Consider the following 12,225-nt stretch of genomic DNA (forward strand, 5'->3'; position numbering starts at 1 on the left):
ACACCCCATCCCCCCTCCAAAGTGCCAATCTGGTGCCCTGGTACGTGTATCTTGCTGGGCGCAGTAGGTGGCAGTAAACAGGTACGTTGAGATGCCAGACAGATAAAACACATGACTCTTACTCAGCCCCCTGAATCCTCTTCTCTTGTGACTATTGCACTCAAACCGGGATACAAGACTCGTTATTTCTCGTGTGTAAACTTACACTCAAAGAGCACACAAAGGTGGAAAGGATCCAATATTTAGCCTGGTGATAATGCTACAGAAATATAGATTTGAGTCTTAAACACCAAGATACCTTTTCCTTTTAAGATACCTTTTCAGACAACAATAAAATTGATTTCATGTTTGTATTACAATAGCATAATTACAACATCAATCTGCCATTCAGCCTTGCTACACTGTGTGTGTTAATTGGGCTGAGGCACTTGATACTGCACCACAAACTGAGCAGTGCATTTTACACAATGTACAGTATAACTGCCCCATTAGACCACAGGCCAGTGTCAATCATGGCCTCTGATAGTTAGCAGTACAACAGCCTGCACTTTCAGCGAGTTTGGAACAAAGCAATCCACCCAGGTACCACTTACAGTGTTGCTATGACGGCAGCGACGTGTTTAGAATAGATAACCGATCTTATAAGATGGCAAATGTTGTTTTTCTGGCCGTCTGGCTGGCCTGTTAGCAGTTAGTGGCTAACCCTGTTTATATATACTAGATGCCAATGTGAGCTGGCCTCAGCTCTCACCCTCTACAAAACAGTGTAAACCACGAGGGCATGGGCTGTGGTTTGCTTTGGTCCATGTTTTCCCTAGGGGGAAGTGGGCATAGCAGTCTGATGTACACTCTGATGTCTACTTGTTTGTGTAGGTTAATTGAACACAATTTGACTTCCTTCACAGCGTGATTGTTGGTTATGATTTATGGATGGTTAGAAATATTTTGGTAGACTGGAAGGTCCAGTAACCACTAAGACAACAATGGCTCACTGCATATTCTACCTTTATGAATTAGATAAGCTATGATTTGCTCTCAATTGTATGTTAGATTAATACATTTAGTTTTATTATTTGCACCACAACTTTTAATATTTTGAGGGTCTGGTTAAAAAGACACAAAAAAGAAAGCAGTTGTGCTTAAGAAAAAATATATCACTCAGGTGGTGGTGTGTGCTTCCTACTGTAGTAAGCTTAATTTTAGAAAAAGTATTACAAATTTGGCTTAATTATGTCATACAGGAAACCTTCGCTCACTCAATAGCTGTTTCAGATCCTGTGAATGTGCTATGTCATGGTAAAAGTTTGGGCTGTCTGTGAAGGCAAAGGAAACACTCTTGTACTCCCTTTTTCTTTCTCTCTTTCTGTTTGTCGTTGTGTTACAGACACACAAAAGCTTTGTCACAACGTAGGATGTGGCTTTGTAACTCAACTCTTTTTTACATTTTTTTTTTTTTTGCCCTTGAGTTTTGCTGCCATGAACTGTGTTGCTCTCTCTTTGTTTGCCACAATTTCTTTACGGCGATAATCTCCCCCAAAAAAGAAGCTAAACACGGTTCCTCTTCTATACTGAAAGTCCAATGTGTGTCTGAGTTCTACACCTTTCTGTGTTAACTTCCTCCTTCTCGACGCAGACTGAGGTGGTGGTGTGATCACCAACTGTTCCCCTGCTTCAGCGCTTTCTGACTCAAAACAGGAGTCTAACGTTGCTCTCCTCAACCTGGTTTTTGAAACCTTCGTTACAAAAGGCGTTTCAACAAAAGCCTGCCTCAAAGTAGGCAGTAACGTGATATTTTTGAGAATTTGTGGTTTGATTCATTGTCACTTATAGTCATCTTTTAAGCAATATTTCCTCTCAAACTAGCACCATTGACTGATATCGGATTCTAAATGCCGGGTGTGACATTTATTATGATGATTTCCAGTCATTATTTTGTTGTGGTTGAGCATTTATTGGGGCTGCAAATCCCCTGTCTCCGACCTACAGTTTCTCAACACAATAAATACATTTGGAACTAGGAATCTACTTTTTAGTGGATTTATAATAACAAAAATGAAAAGAGAACAGCAGGACTCCCTTTTTAACAGGTGTAAAAGAGAAACTAACAGTCTTTAAGTTGCTGTTGTGTTTCTGCTTCTGTATTACCACTTTTAGTCCTGTGCATCTCTTCATCTCAGCTTGAGACAAACCAACAGAGGTGCACAAAATAGTTTCCGAACTTTTCTCTCTCTCCTTCTCCTTTCCTTTTTTTTTTTTTTTTAACCCTCTCTCAGTCTCCCCAAACAACCCCTTTGAGTTTCTTTGCCCCGGTCCCTTTATACCAAAATCCACTCTAACACAACTAAAAATTCATTTTGTCTGACCTAAATCAGAGGGTGTCTGCGCCATGGACTTATTACACAGTGCGCTTAAACTTGTGTTGTGGAGGAGGATGGGGTATTATTATCTTCCAGCTACCCACCCTGCTATAAAAACTAGTGGTGTGACATCTCCACAGCGCAGTGCTGCTGCCCTCCCTCCCTTCCTCTCACTCTCTAGCTCGTCCTACATGAGCCACACACAACAGTGAGCCTGACTCTAAACTCCACACTAGCCACTCTGCTACACAGACAGACCCAAGAATCACACTCTGCTCTCCTCTGCCGCACTGCTTTTGCTTCCCTCCACTGGATATTCCTCTCTGGGTGTTTTTATTTTTTTATTTTTGTGAATGGGCATCCATGGCCGGTGTGAGGAGCTTGTGAATGGACTGACTGCCTGGCTGACTGATTGACAGACTGGCAAAGAGAGAGGCAGCTGTGTTTCCATTAAAGAGGGCAATGCTGAGAGGTCAAGCAAGGAGCAACAGAGCCTCTTGGTAGCCTGGAAATACAAAGACACGTGAGGAGAGTCGAGAAACTGAAGGTACGGTAGGTGATGGTTGTTGAAAGCTGTGGAATGCTGGGGAACGTATCAAGACATGTGTGAATTTATGTGGATGCCAGAGTTTTGGAGCATGCACATGGGTGTGTGTCTGTGCATCTAGGTCCATGATAATTTGTCACAGTGTTTCAGAGTGTGTTTGTGTGAGAACAAGCTCACACTTGTGCGTTATGTTACAGTGTGCACACGTGAATCAGTTAGTGTAGCCATTTATGTGAGTGTGAGGTTATTGCTTTAGATCATGAAGGCCTGACAAGGTGCAAACTGGTCAATAAAGTCATTCAGTGACTCATGTAATTATTTCGGTTGTGGTGTAAATATTGTGCTGTAAAATGCTGGAAATAGCATGAGTGTTTGTAGTATGACAGCACATCTTGGAAATGTAGTTTTAGTATGCTTTAAGTATGTGTTTTGTGTCTGATAGTGATAACACATTTCAGTTTTGGATACTCCATATCTATATGTCCTTGAATTACAAAATTAAGTGCTCAGGTAATTCAAAAAAGTTAAAGGTTTGGGAGTGTGGAAAAAAATTAAAAACATGTTGTGGATTTAAGGCTGAGCTGTAAATTATTGTTTACAAGCAGCTTGTTGTCAGTCAGCTTATAGACATCTTACCTCATGTAGTTACAAAATGCCATGACCAGTATTACAATTATATTTGTGTACCAGTTGTTTTTTATTCAGGTATTACAATTTGTTCGTGGTCACGGCATCATTATTTATTCGAGCGATTCACACAAATAAATAAAAATTATTGAAACCTGAATATGAAATCAAAGTTCAAGAATTTATCTACACGTAAAAATGTAACATGTGAGCGCATATATTCTGTACTGTATTGTGCTGGTGATTTATCAAACACTGGAACATTTATTCTAGTTTTTTTATAGGAGTGGATGTGGTTACACACCCACTCAACAGACTTAAAAATAGCGACAGGTAATTTAATATAGATCAATGTCGTACCAACGACATGTTTGCTTAATCGCATATTGTAACAGTGATTTTATCTCATTAGCTCCTGTCAGTTTTTTAACTAACACCTACTAGTGTGTAATAACTTCTTTTCTCGGAGACGAGTGTCCAGAAACTTTAATTTATTTGTTTTTGAATTTTTTGAAATACATTCTGGTAGTGAATGGATCCTTTTTTTTAAGAGCGCCATTTATAATTGACAGAATAATTCAAAACAAAACATATTTTTAACCAAGGCTAAGGCATAAAACTGCAATATTATTCCTTATTACTGCTTCAAATTGGAAAGGATTTATTTTTATTTTTGACATTGTATCATCCTCGTCTTGCTTGTGTTATTGAATAAAACCTTCCTCTGTTCAATTGGTGGTCTTTATTCAGAGAAAGACAAAGACACAGAGAGTGCGATATAAAAAAATATATATATGTCCTTTGTTTCACGGTGAAGCATCTGGAAGTAACAATCTTAATCGTTGAAGTGATATTCAGCAGTGAACCGTAAACTTTTGTTTACTTTGGGGTGAGAGAGATAATGGTGTGTAGCTGTGGGCCCCCCTGAAGGCTCAAGAGATGACACTTAGTGCAAACACGCTCTTTAAGGGGCCAAACAAGTTAAATTGGCCTCCAGATGAGACTCGTCCAGTGTTTACTTGTCATACTTCTAAAAAAATACTAATTAAATGAAGGCATATATTGATGATCGGTTTCTAAATTAATTTTAATGAATAGTTAAACATAACAATGAGTTCATTGGTACACCTCTGTTGTAGAGATCTGTTTTGCAAGTTTTATGGAGATTTGTTGAGCTTGCGGGCTGATTCTCAAAATGTTAATAATACTCATTTTAAGTCAGTCTGTACTAACATTAAAAATATGCATGGTTGCACACTAATTTCTTTAAATCCCAATTGTTCTTCAATAGTGTAGATGTGGCATAAGTGTGTATGAAACTCTGTAAAGTTCACGCAAATAACTTCCAAACAACCCTCATCTTGTGCAGTTAAATGCTCACTTTTGGCCCTGACAATACATCATTACTAAATAGATAAATACATAATCCATGTTGTCTACTAAGTGGCATCATTATGTCCTGCTCACCACTGTAAGTGACAGCAATTAAGATGAAGATTTAAAAGTCTCCCTATGTGACCTATAGGCTCCAGACAATTGTGCTCCATACACAAACCGCAGGCACTCATTTAAAAACGCTAACCAAGGAAGAGTCTCTTGGAGAAACAGGTGCACTGGTGTTACACTGGTGATAATGGATTAGCGTACACAGAGGGTCAAATGAATGTCTTCTCCTAATAAGGGGGTGAATTTTGGCAGTCAATACTACAAATTATTGGCCATGCAATTGTTCATCTGTGACAGTTGTTTAGCAGGTGTTTGCTATGGGCAGTTAGTGGCAGGGGTAAACTTTGGCGGATGGTGATTTAGCATTTGGGTCAGGTGGATGCACTGGCCTGACAGGGATAAACTAAGCTTTAGCTGTTGTAGCTTACAGGCCAAATGAGTGTCTGTCCATGACAAGGGTTGAGATGGACATTAGCTGCTGATTTGTGGCCTGAGCAGTCAGGGCTGGGGACAAGTTAGCCGCTCTACTTTGGGCATAATGATGATACAGCTGCAACAGGGGAAGAGGAGTGAGAAGGAGGAGGAGGAAGAGGAGGAGGTGGAGGAGGAAAATGATTAGGACTAGGAGGAGGTGGCGGTCAGAGTCCGGAAAGCAGATGAAGTTCTTGGGAGGAAGACGACATTGAATGGAGGTGACACATAATTTGGGGTGGGAGTGCTGAGTTGAAAGTGTTAGTGACTAAGTGAAGCATGAGAGGAGACGTGGCTGGTACAGGCAGGAAAAGAGAGACAGACAGAAAGGCACGACTGTACATTAGAGGTCAGTTTGATAATTGAGTTGATACTGCTGTCAGATGAAGTACTATGATGCTAGTGTGATAAACAGAAGTAGGTGCTAGAGCTGATGATTGCAACAAAATATGACTTTCACTATTTATTTTTTCAGAACTTTTAATGGCAGGTTGTTATAGGCTGGCAACCATTTATTGAGTCCATAAAAAAGTTTGATTCTCTTTCCATGATTCGCTTGAAGAGTACGATGGAGCCAAATGACTTGAACAGTAATTATCAGAGCTCTTTCACAAGGCGTCCCCACCCTGGCTGCCCTCATGGGTCGGGTGGGGGGTGGGGGGTGTAAAGGGTTAAGGCTGTTTGGCTGATGAAATGTCGCTCCAGGACCTTGTGGTGGGAAAGCTGTGCCCTCCTCCCCTCCCTGTCTATGTGGCACATCCTCTTTAGATCCTCTCCACATTGTAATTAGGGGCCGGCCGCTAAGAGCTAGCGCTAGCTAGTGGCGGACAAACAGTGGGAACAGAGGGGAGTGGTGCTCGCTAGGGCACCAGGAGAACAAACAGCAACAGCAGCACGTGGCCCATAGTTCCAGGAGTGGGTGGGATGGGTCGAGAGCAAACGAATGACAGTGGGTTCGCCAAGCCCTCCCAGTCAGACTTGCTCTCTCTTTCTCTCCCTCTTATCCACTCAGTGTTGTGCCAAGCTCTGCACTATTGTTTGCCTTGGCAGGCTGTTACAGGGAGGGGCCCCTCTGCTGGTGTTTGTGCAACCTGTTAGGGAACTTTTAGGGCCATCTGATCTCTCCCTTACTCTCTCACTGGAGATTCTCTCACCTTTTTACTCAGGCTATTACTTTTATGCATGTTGTACATGTGGTGCAAAATATAATAGAAAAAGGATCTCGTTCTATTCTTAATAGGAGCAATATCAATCTGAAGGGGACACAACAGAATCAATAGCAGAAGTTTTAATGTAGTGTCTATTACCTGTGCTTTGAGTTCACTCTACACTGTGGGACTTGAAACTGAATACAGAGAGAATATTTTTTCCCGTCATTCATTATATTTATTTTAAATACACCATCTCATCACTTGGCCTGGACACTGAAACTGGACACTGTTGCTCTTTTGTTCCAGTTTTCCCACCGAAGTAGCTGCGTGGGTCTGTGGGCCTATATCCTATAGCACCACCTCCTCTATAGACATTTTAATTATGTCCACACTGTATCAATAGCATGAACATAGCAACAGTTACCTAGCAACAAGATCGACAAGAATAAACTACATGTAAGATTGGTATCCAAGTTATATACCTGCAGGTGAACTAAGGGATTTTCTGAAATACTTTTTTTTCTCTCTTCTCTGGTGTGAACCACTGCAGCACCAACGAGAAAATGAGACACTCAGGGTGTGTATTTGTGTGTGCGTGTGTGTTAGAGTCTGTGTGGCTTCAGTCCTGGCCCATTTAGAGCCAGTCAACAATGCAGCTGTGGTGAGCGGGGCTGCTTCAAAGTATTTATCTACACATGCCTCCAGTGACCGCCAAGTGTGGATGGCTAAGTTTAAGCTCTATTCATAGATGTGAATGAATGAGCCCGCTGCCAGAGGAAGTTTTGTCACTGTAACTGTAAACAACAGCACAGTGAATCAACAGGTAGGAACTGAGGCAGCTGTGGAATAAGATTTTAAGAAAACCACCAAGTGAGCAGAGATTTGTTTGTGTTTCTGCTGTATTGAGCTGTTCGTCACTGTGCTATAATCAAATGTATAGTGTAGAGAGAATAGACTGCCAGCTAAGCGTTTTGACAGGATACAGTAGGCTTATCTAGAGCACAATCTGACCTCTTTTGTCGCTCTCTTCATTTCTCACCACATCTCAAACACACACTGTATTGTTTAAATGAAGGTATCAGCTTGCTTCACTTGCTTGTATCTGGTAAAAGAGATACCTGTCACAATTTCCTATTCACTTCATCATTAAATCTCATTGCGTGTTTGAGTGTAAAAAGAAACTAAAAACTAAAAAAGCTTAAAACTTATTCATGTTATCAAGATGATAACACGGTTTCCCTAACTCACACAGTTGCAACACATTCCTACAAGAAATCGTGATAACACATTCAAGAATAAATATTACCCGATGTGATGTTTGCTCAAAATGAGACATGCTGTATTTACCACTTGTTGCCTTTGCTGCACAGATGGCACACAAACAACCGTGCCTACAGTATATTTTCATAAAGCGAGATTGTCACTCATTGTGTTAACAATATCAGCTTCAGTGAAGAGCTTCCTCGTATTCAAATGCCACATTTTTGAAAATGCTTCATCTAATGAATGGACGCTGCTTGCTGTCGGTGACACTCTATTTCAAACCGAGATACAGGTGTGAGCCGAGGCACCAGACGAGAAGCACTTGTCACTCCTTTTGCTCTCTTTAAATCAGTGTTTTGTGCTGCTCCATCACTGTAAAGCTCAAGTTGTGATGCAATGATACTGACCTGATTTGATTGTTGAGTGGGACAAGACACCAAATACTGTATCAATCAATGTCGTATCATAGTGAAGAAAACATAATGTGACAAATCATTAAATGCCAACAGGAAGTCACACATTGAAATGAATCAGGTCTTCGTTTCTGTCAATCATGCATTTTACATCAGAGCAATTCATCTGCTTTCCTGGAAAGTAACCCTCTGACGATGCAGAAGGTCACTCTAACAACACTTAACACAATTATTTCCAAAGTCTTCAAAGATTGTTTTCATCTGAAACAAAAAAAAAGTAGATAAAAAATAATTACAACACTATTTCTTGACTGTACAGAAGTACAGAAAGTGACGTACCTCCTTGGATTTGTGCAAACCAATGTGTCATTATCAGTTATATTTTCCTATATTAGCATTATTTCCTTTGATTTTACATTGTCACACATAATCAGACCTTTTTTCATGTGTCATACATAGTTTGTCACTTTATTGAATTACTTGAGAAACTTAAACATCTTTTTTTTATTGTGCAACATACAGAATATCTTATAGACACAAGAGTATGTAATGTTTCTGAAAACACCTTCAAAACTGCATTAAGTAGGGTGCAAAGGGGTTAAGGTACTGACCCTGAAATGCATCCCTGGTTTGCGTCCAGCCTGAGATCTTTTGTGTCTTTCTCTCTTCTAATTTTTAATTTGTCATCTCTCTACTCTCTGCTGTCAGAAAAACGTATTAAAAAAAAGGCTTAAAAATAGCTTTTTTATAAATTGCTGTTGTTACTGATCTTGTAGGTTTTTTTGCCACAGATACATTTTTCATAAAAACAGAAACTCAGATGTCCTGGTCTCTTTTTAAGGTTGAACTACGGTTGAACTTAGTTTGTATTTAACTGTCACTAAATAGTTCATTTTAATTGCTTTCTATCTAGATAACCAACAGAGGCGGAGAGAGGAGAATGGTTCATCACAGAGAAGAGGACCTGATTGGGATCCCCTTCCCAAATCACAGCAGTGACGTCCTCTGCAGCCTCAATGAGCAGCGTCGTGAGGGCCTGCTCTGCGATGTCATTCTCATCGTCCGTGACCAGGAGTACCGGACCCACCGCTCTGTTCTGGCAGCCTGCAGCCAGTACTTCAAGAAGCTATTCACAGTGGCCACCACTGACGGCAGCCGTCATCACACAGCGGCAGTGTACGAAATCGACTTTGTCGCTCCGGAGTGCCTCACAGCCATTCTGGAGTTTGCCTATACTTCTACTCTGACGGTGACGGCGTCAAACGTCAAAGAGATCCTGAATGCTGCTCAGATGCTGGAGATTCCCTGCATCATCAACGTCTGCCTGGAGATCATGGACAGTGGGGGTGGCGGTGGTGAGGGGAGAGAAGAGGAAGGGGAAGAGGATGAGGAGGAGGACGAGGAAGAAGAGGAGGAAGAAGAGGAGGAGGAGGAAGAGGAAGAGGATGTGGGTTCAAGGAAGGATGAGCAGGAGGAGGACAACGTCAGTGAGAGGTCGATGCAGTCGTCGGAGAGCAGGGGGGAGCAGACGCCCCTGGGCACAGAGGACTCGCCACCTCCAAGCACCTCCACGTACCAGAGGCAGTTTGACCTGCACAGAGAGTCGTCCCAGTCACAGTCCCCAGACAACATGAGAGGAAAACAGGTATAGATCATTGAATATTTTGTTATTTGTGCTTTTTGTATCTTCAAGGCGAAAAGGAAGAAAAAGTTCAAAAAGAAGTTTGAAAAGCTCATAATGTCATCTTGTGTTGCAGGAGAGTATGGAGAGTCGGGCTTTGAAGGATTTCTCCATTGAGTCTCTCCTCCAGGAGGGGCTGTATCCCCGTATGCCGACTATGGACAGGAGGGCCAACTTCTCTCCCATCCTTCCAGGCTTCTACCCCTCTATGTGGGCTGAGTTTCCGGCCTTCCCGCAACAGCTCCTGGACCCTGGCCACCATCAACATCCCCACACAGGAACCTCACCGCAAACCAGGCTCCTCCACACCTTTCCAACACCTGCACCACTCGAGGCCTCCAGGCCCCTCGATTTAGCTGTGAAAAGAGAGATCATAAAGGAGGAGACGAAAGAGGAAGTCCCGCCCAGCCTGCTCCACGGCGACTTCCTTAAGGAGTTTGTCAGCTCGGGGCTGGGTAGCACCATGAACACTGGGTCAGTGTCATCAGAGGGTCACACTCTGGGCCCGATTAAGGATGAAGCTGACTTCCGGTCCTACCTGAGCTTCCTGAGCTCTGCATCCCACCTAGGTGCACTGTTCCCTCCCTGGCAGCTAGAGGAGGAGAGGAAGATGAAGCCCAAAGCATCACAACAGTGTCCAATCTGCAACAAAGTCATCCAAGGGGCTGGGAAACTGCCACGACACATGAGGACGCATACAGGAGAGAAACCGTACATGTGCACTATCTGTGAAGTACGGTTCACCAGGTATGTGAAGCAGCACTTCTTGTCACATCATTTATACTTCATACAAGTGTTTCATTTGTTGTTGTTAAACCACCCAAAGATCATCTTGAGATCTTCATGTTCCTGCTTTCACACACTACAAAGAACCAGGTTGTGTGAAACAGCAATGTTAACGGAAAAGTACCCCATGCTCATATGACTGAGGTTAATCTATTTTCACCTCATCTGAATATCAAAGAGCTTTAAGTGGAAAGCCCCTCCGCTTTGCATTAGTGATATCACACTCACTTACATCCTCCTCCTTTGGCTCATTTTCCACCCATGACATTTGAAAATATGTGTTTTTTTTCTCCTTCCACAGACAAGACAAACTCAAGATCCACATGAGGAAGCACACAGGTGAACGCCCCTACATCTGCCTCCACTGCAACTCAAAGTTTGTCCACAACTATGACCTGAAGAACCACCTGCGTATCCACACGGGCGTCCGTCCATACCAGTGTGAGCACTGCTACAAAAGTTTCACACGGTCTGACCACCTACATCGACACATCAAGAGGCAGAGCTGCAGAATCTCCCGTCCCCGTCGGGGACGAAAGCCAGCTGCTTGGCGGTCCACACCCACCAGCAACTTCCTGTGCCCCCCACCTGCTGCCACCAACCGCTTTGATGAGAACGGGTTAAGCTCTGCATACCAGGGAGTCAAGAGTCACGGACTTGGGGAGATGCTTAGCCTCAGCAACAGGGGTGTGGGATTTAAGAGTTTGGACGGTACAGGCAGGGAGGGACGGGAGGAACGGCGAGCAGAGGGGAAACACGTCGCAGAGGAGGAGAAGACAGGAGCAGGGAGGCAGAGGGGAGTGTTTGCCTTCGCCCTTACTGGAGAAGAAGTGCTTACCCACTCTCCATTTTATGCTGCAACCTCTGACCCCTGGACCATGAGACTGGAGTGTGCTCCACCCATCCCTGAGCCAGCCAAATGAGTTCTGGCCTTCAGAGAGAGAGAGAGAGAGAGAGAGAGAGAGAGAGAGAGAGAGAGAGAGAGAGAGAGAGAGAGAGAGAGAGAGAGAGAGAGAGAGAGAGAGAGAGAGAGAGAGAGAGAAAAAGACAAGACAAGAAAGAAAGTCTCTTTAATCTCTGTGTCTGTTCTGCTCTAGGAAACTAAAGCACCTTTTTAAAAAGTGAAAGAGTGAGATCAATGAACCTTTTGAAACCTGCTGACATGGCAGTGATAAAACAAACTTTTCTGAGGAGGAGGGAAACAGTCCAATTTAATAATTTCACAGATGTCATATGAAATCATTTTTTCTGCCCTGTGAATGTTTACAAATACTTTGATAGCATTTAAGTAAGAGGAGACACTGCTAATGAGGAACGTATATGGGAATTCTCTTATATATATTATTTGCATTATTTATCTGCAAAGTTTAAAATGCTATTAAGTCAAATTGCAGTATGCCCTCTGAAGCAAGACAGGATGCGGCGTTTATACTAAAAAGTTTTAATATGCAAGAAGATATAAATCTGTATTCACTGCATTGTA

The 12,225-nt window shown here is 42.5% G+C and overlaps 1 protein-coding gene across 1 annotated transcript; it reads left to right on the forward strand.

The window, feature by feature from the left end:
* The first annotated feature begins 9,215 nt into the window (after nucleotides 1–9,215).
* Nucleotides 9,216–11,665, forward strand: LOC133995618 (zinc finger and BTB domain-containing protein 7C). The gene is made up of 3 exons (XM_062435090.1): nucleotides 9,216–9,920; nucleotides 10,036–10,703; nucleotides 11,044–11,665. The coding sequence occupies exons 1-3, from the start codon at nucleotides 9,216–9,218 to the stop codon at nucleotides 11,663–11,665; spliced, it is 1,995 nt and encodes a 664-aa protein (XP_062291074.1).
* The last annotated feature ends 560 nt before the right edge of the window (nucleotides 11,666–12,225 follow it).

Source organism: Scomber scombrus, chromosome 15 (assembly GCF_963691925.1).
Source record: "Scomber scombrus chromosome 15, fScoSco1.1, whole genome shotgun sequence".
NCBI lineage: Eukaryota > Metazoa > Chordata > Actinopteri > Scombriformes > Scombridae > Scomber > Scomber scombrus.

Excerpts from the sequence above, each read along its gene's own strand:
- LOC133995618 (XM_062435090.1), top strand. The coding sequence starts at position 9,216 with ATGGTTCATCACAGAGAAGAGGACCTGATTGGGATCCCCTTCCCAAAT. Across the intron at positions 9,921-10,035 it reads ACAACATGAGAGGAAAACAG|AGTATGGAGAGTCGGGCTTT; the intron begins GTATAGATCATT and ends GTGTTGCAGGAG. Across the intron at positions 10,704-11,043 it reads TGTGAAGTACGGTTCACCAG|ACAAGACAAACTCAAGATCC; the intron begins GTATGTGAAGCA and ends CTCCTTCCACAG.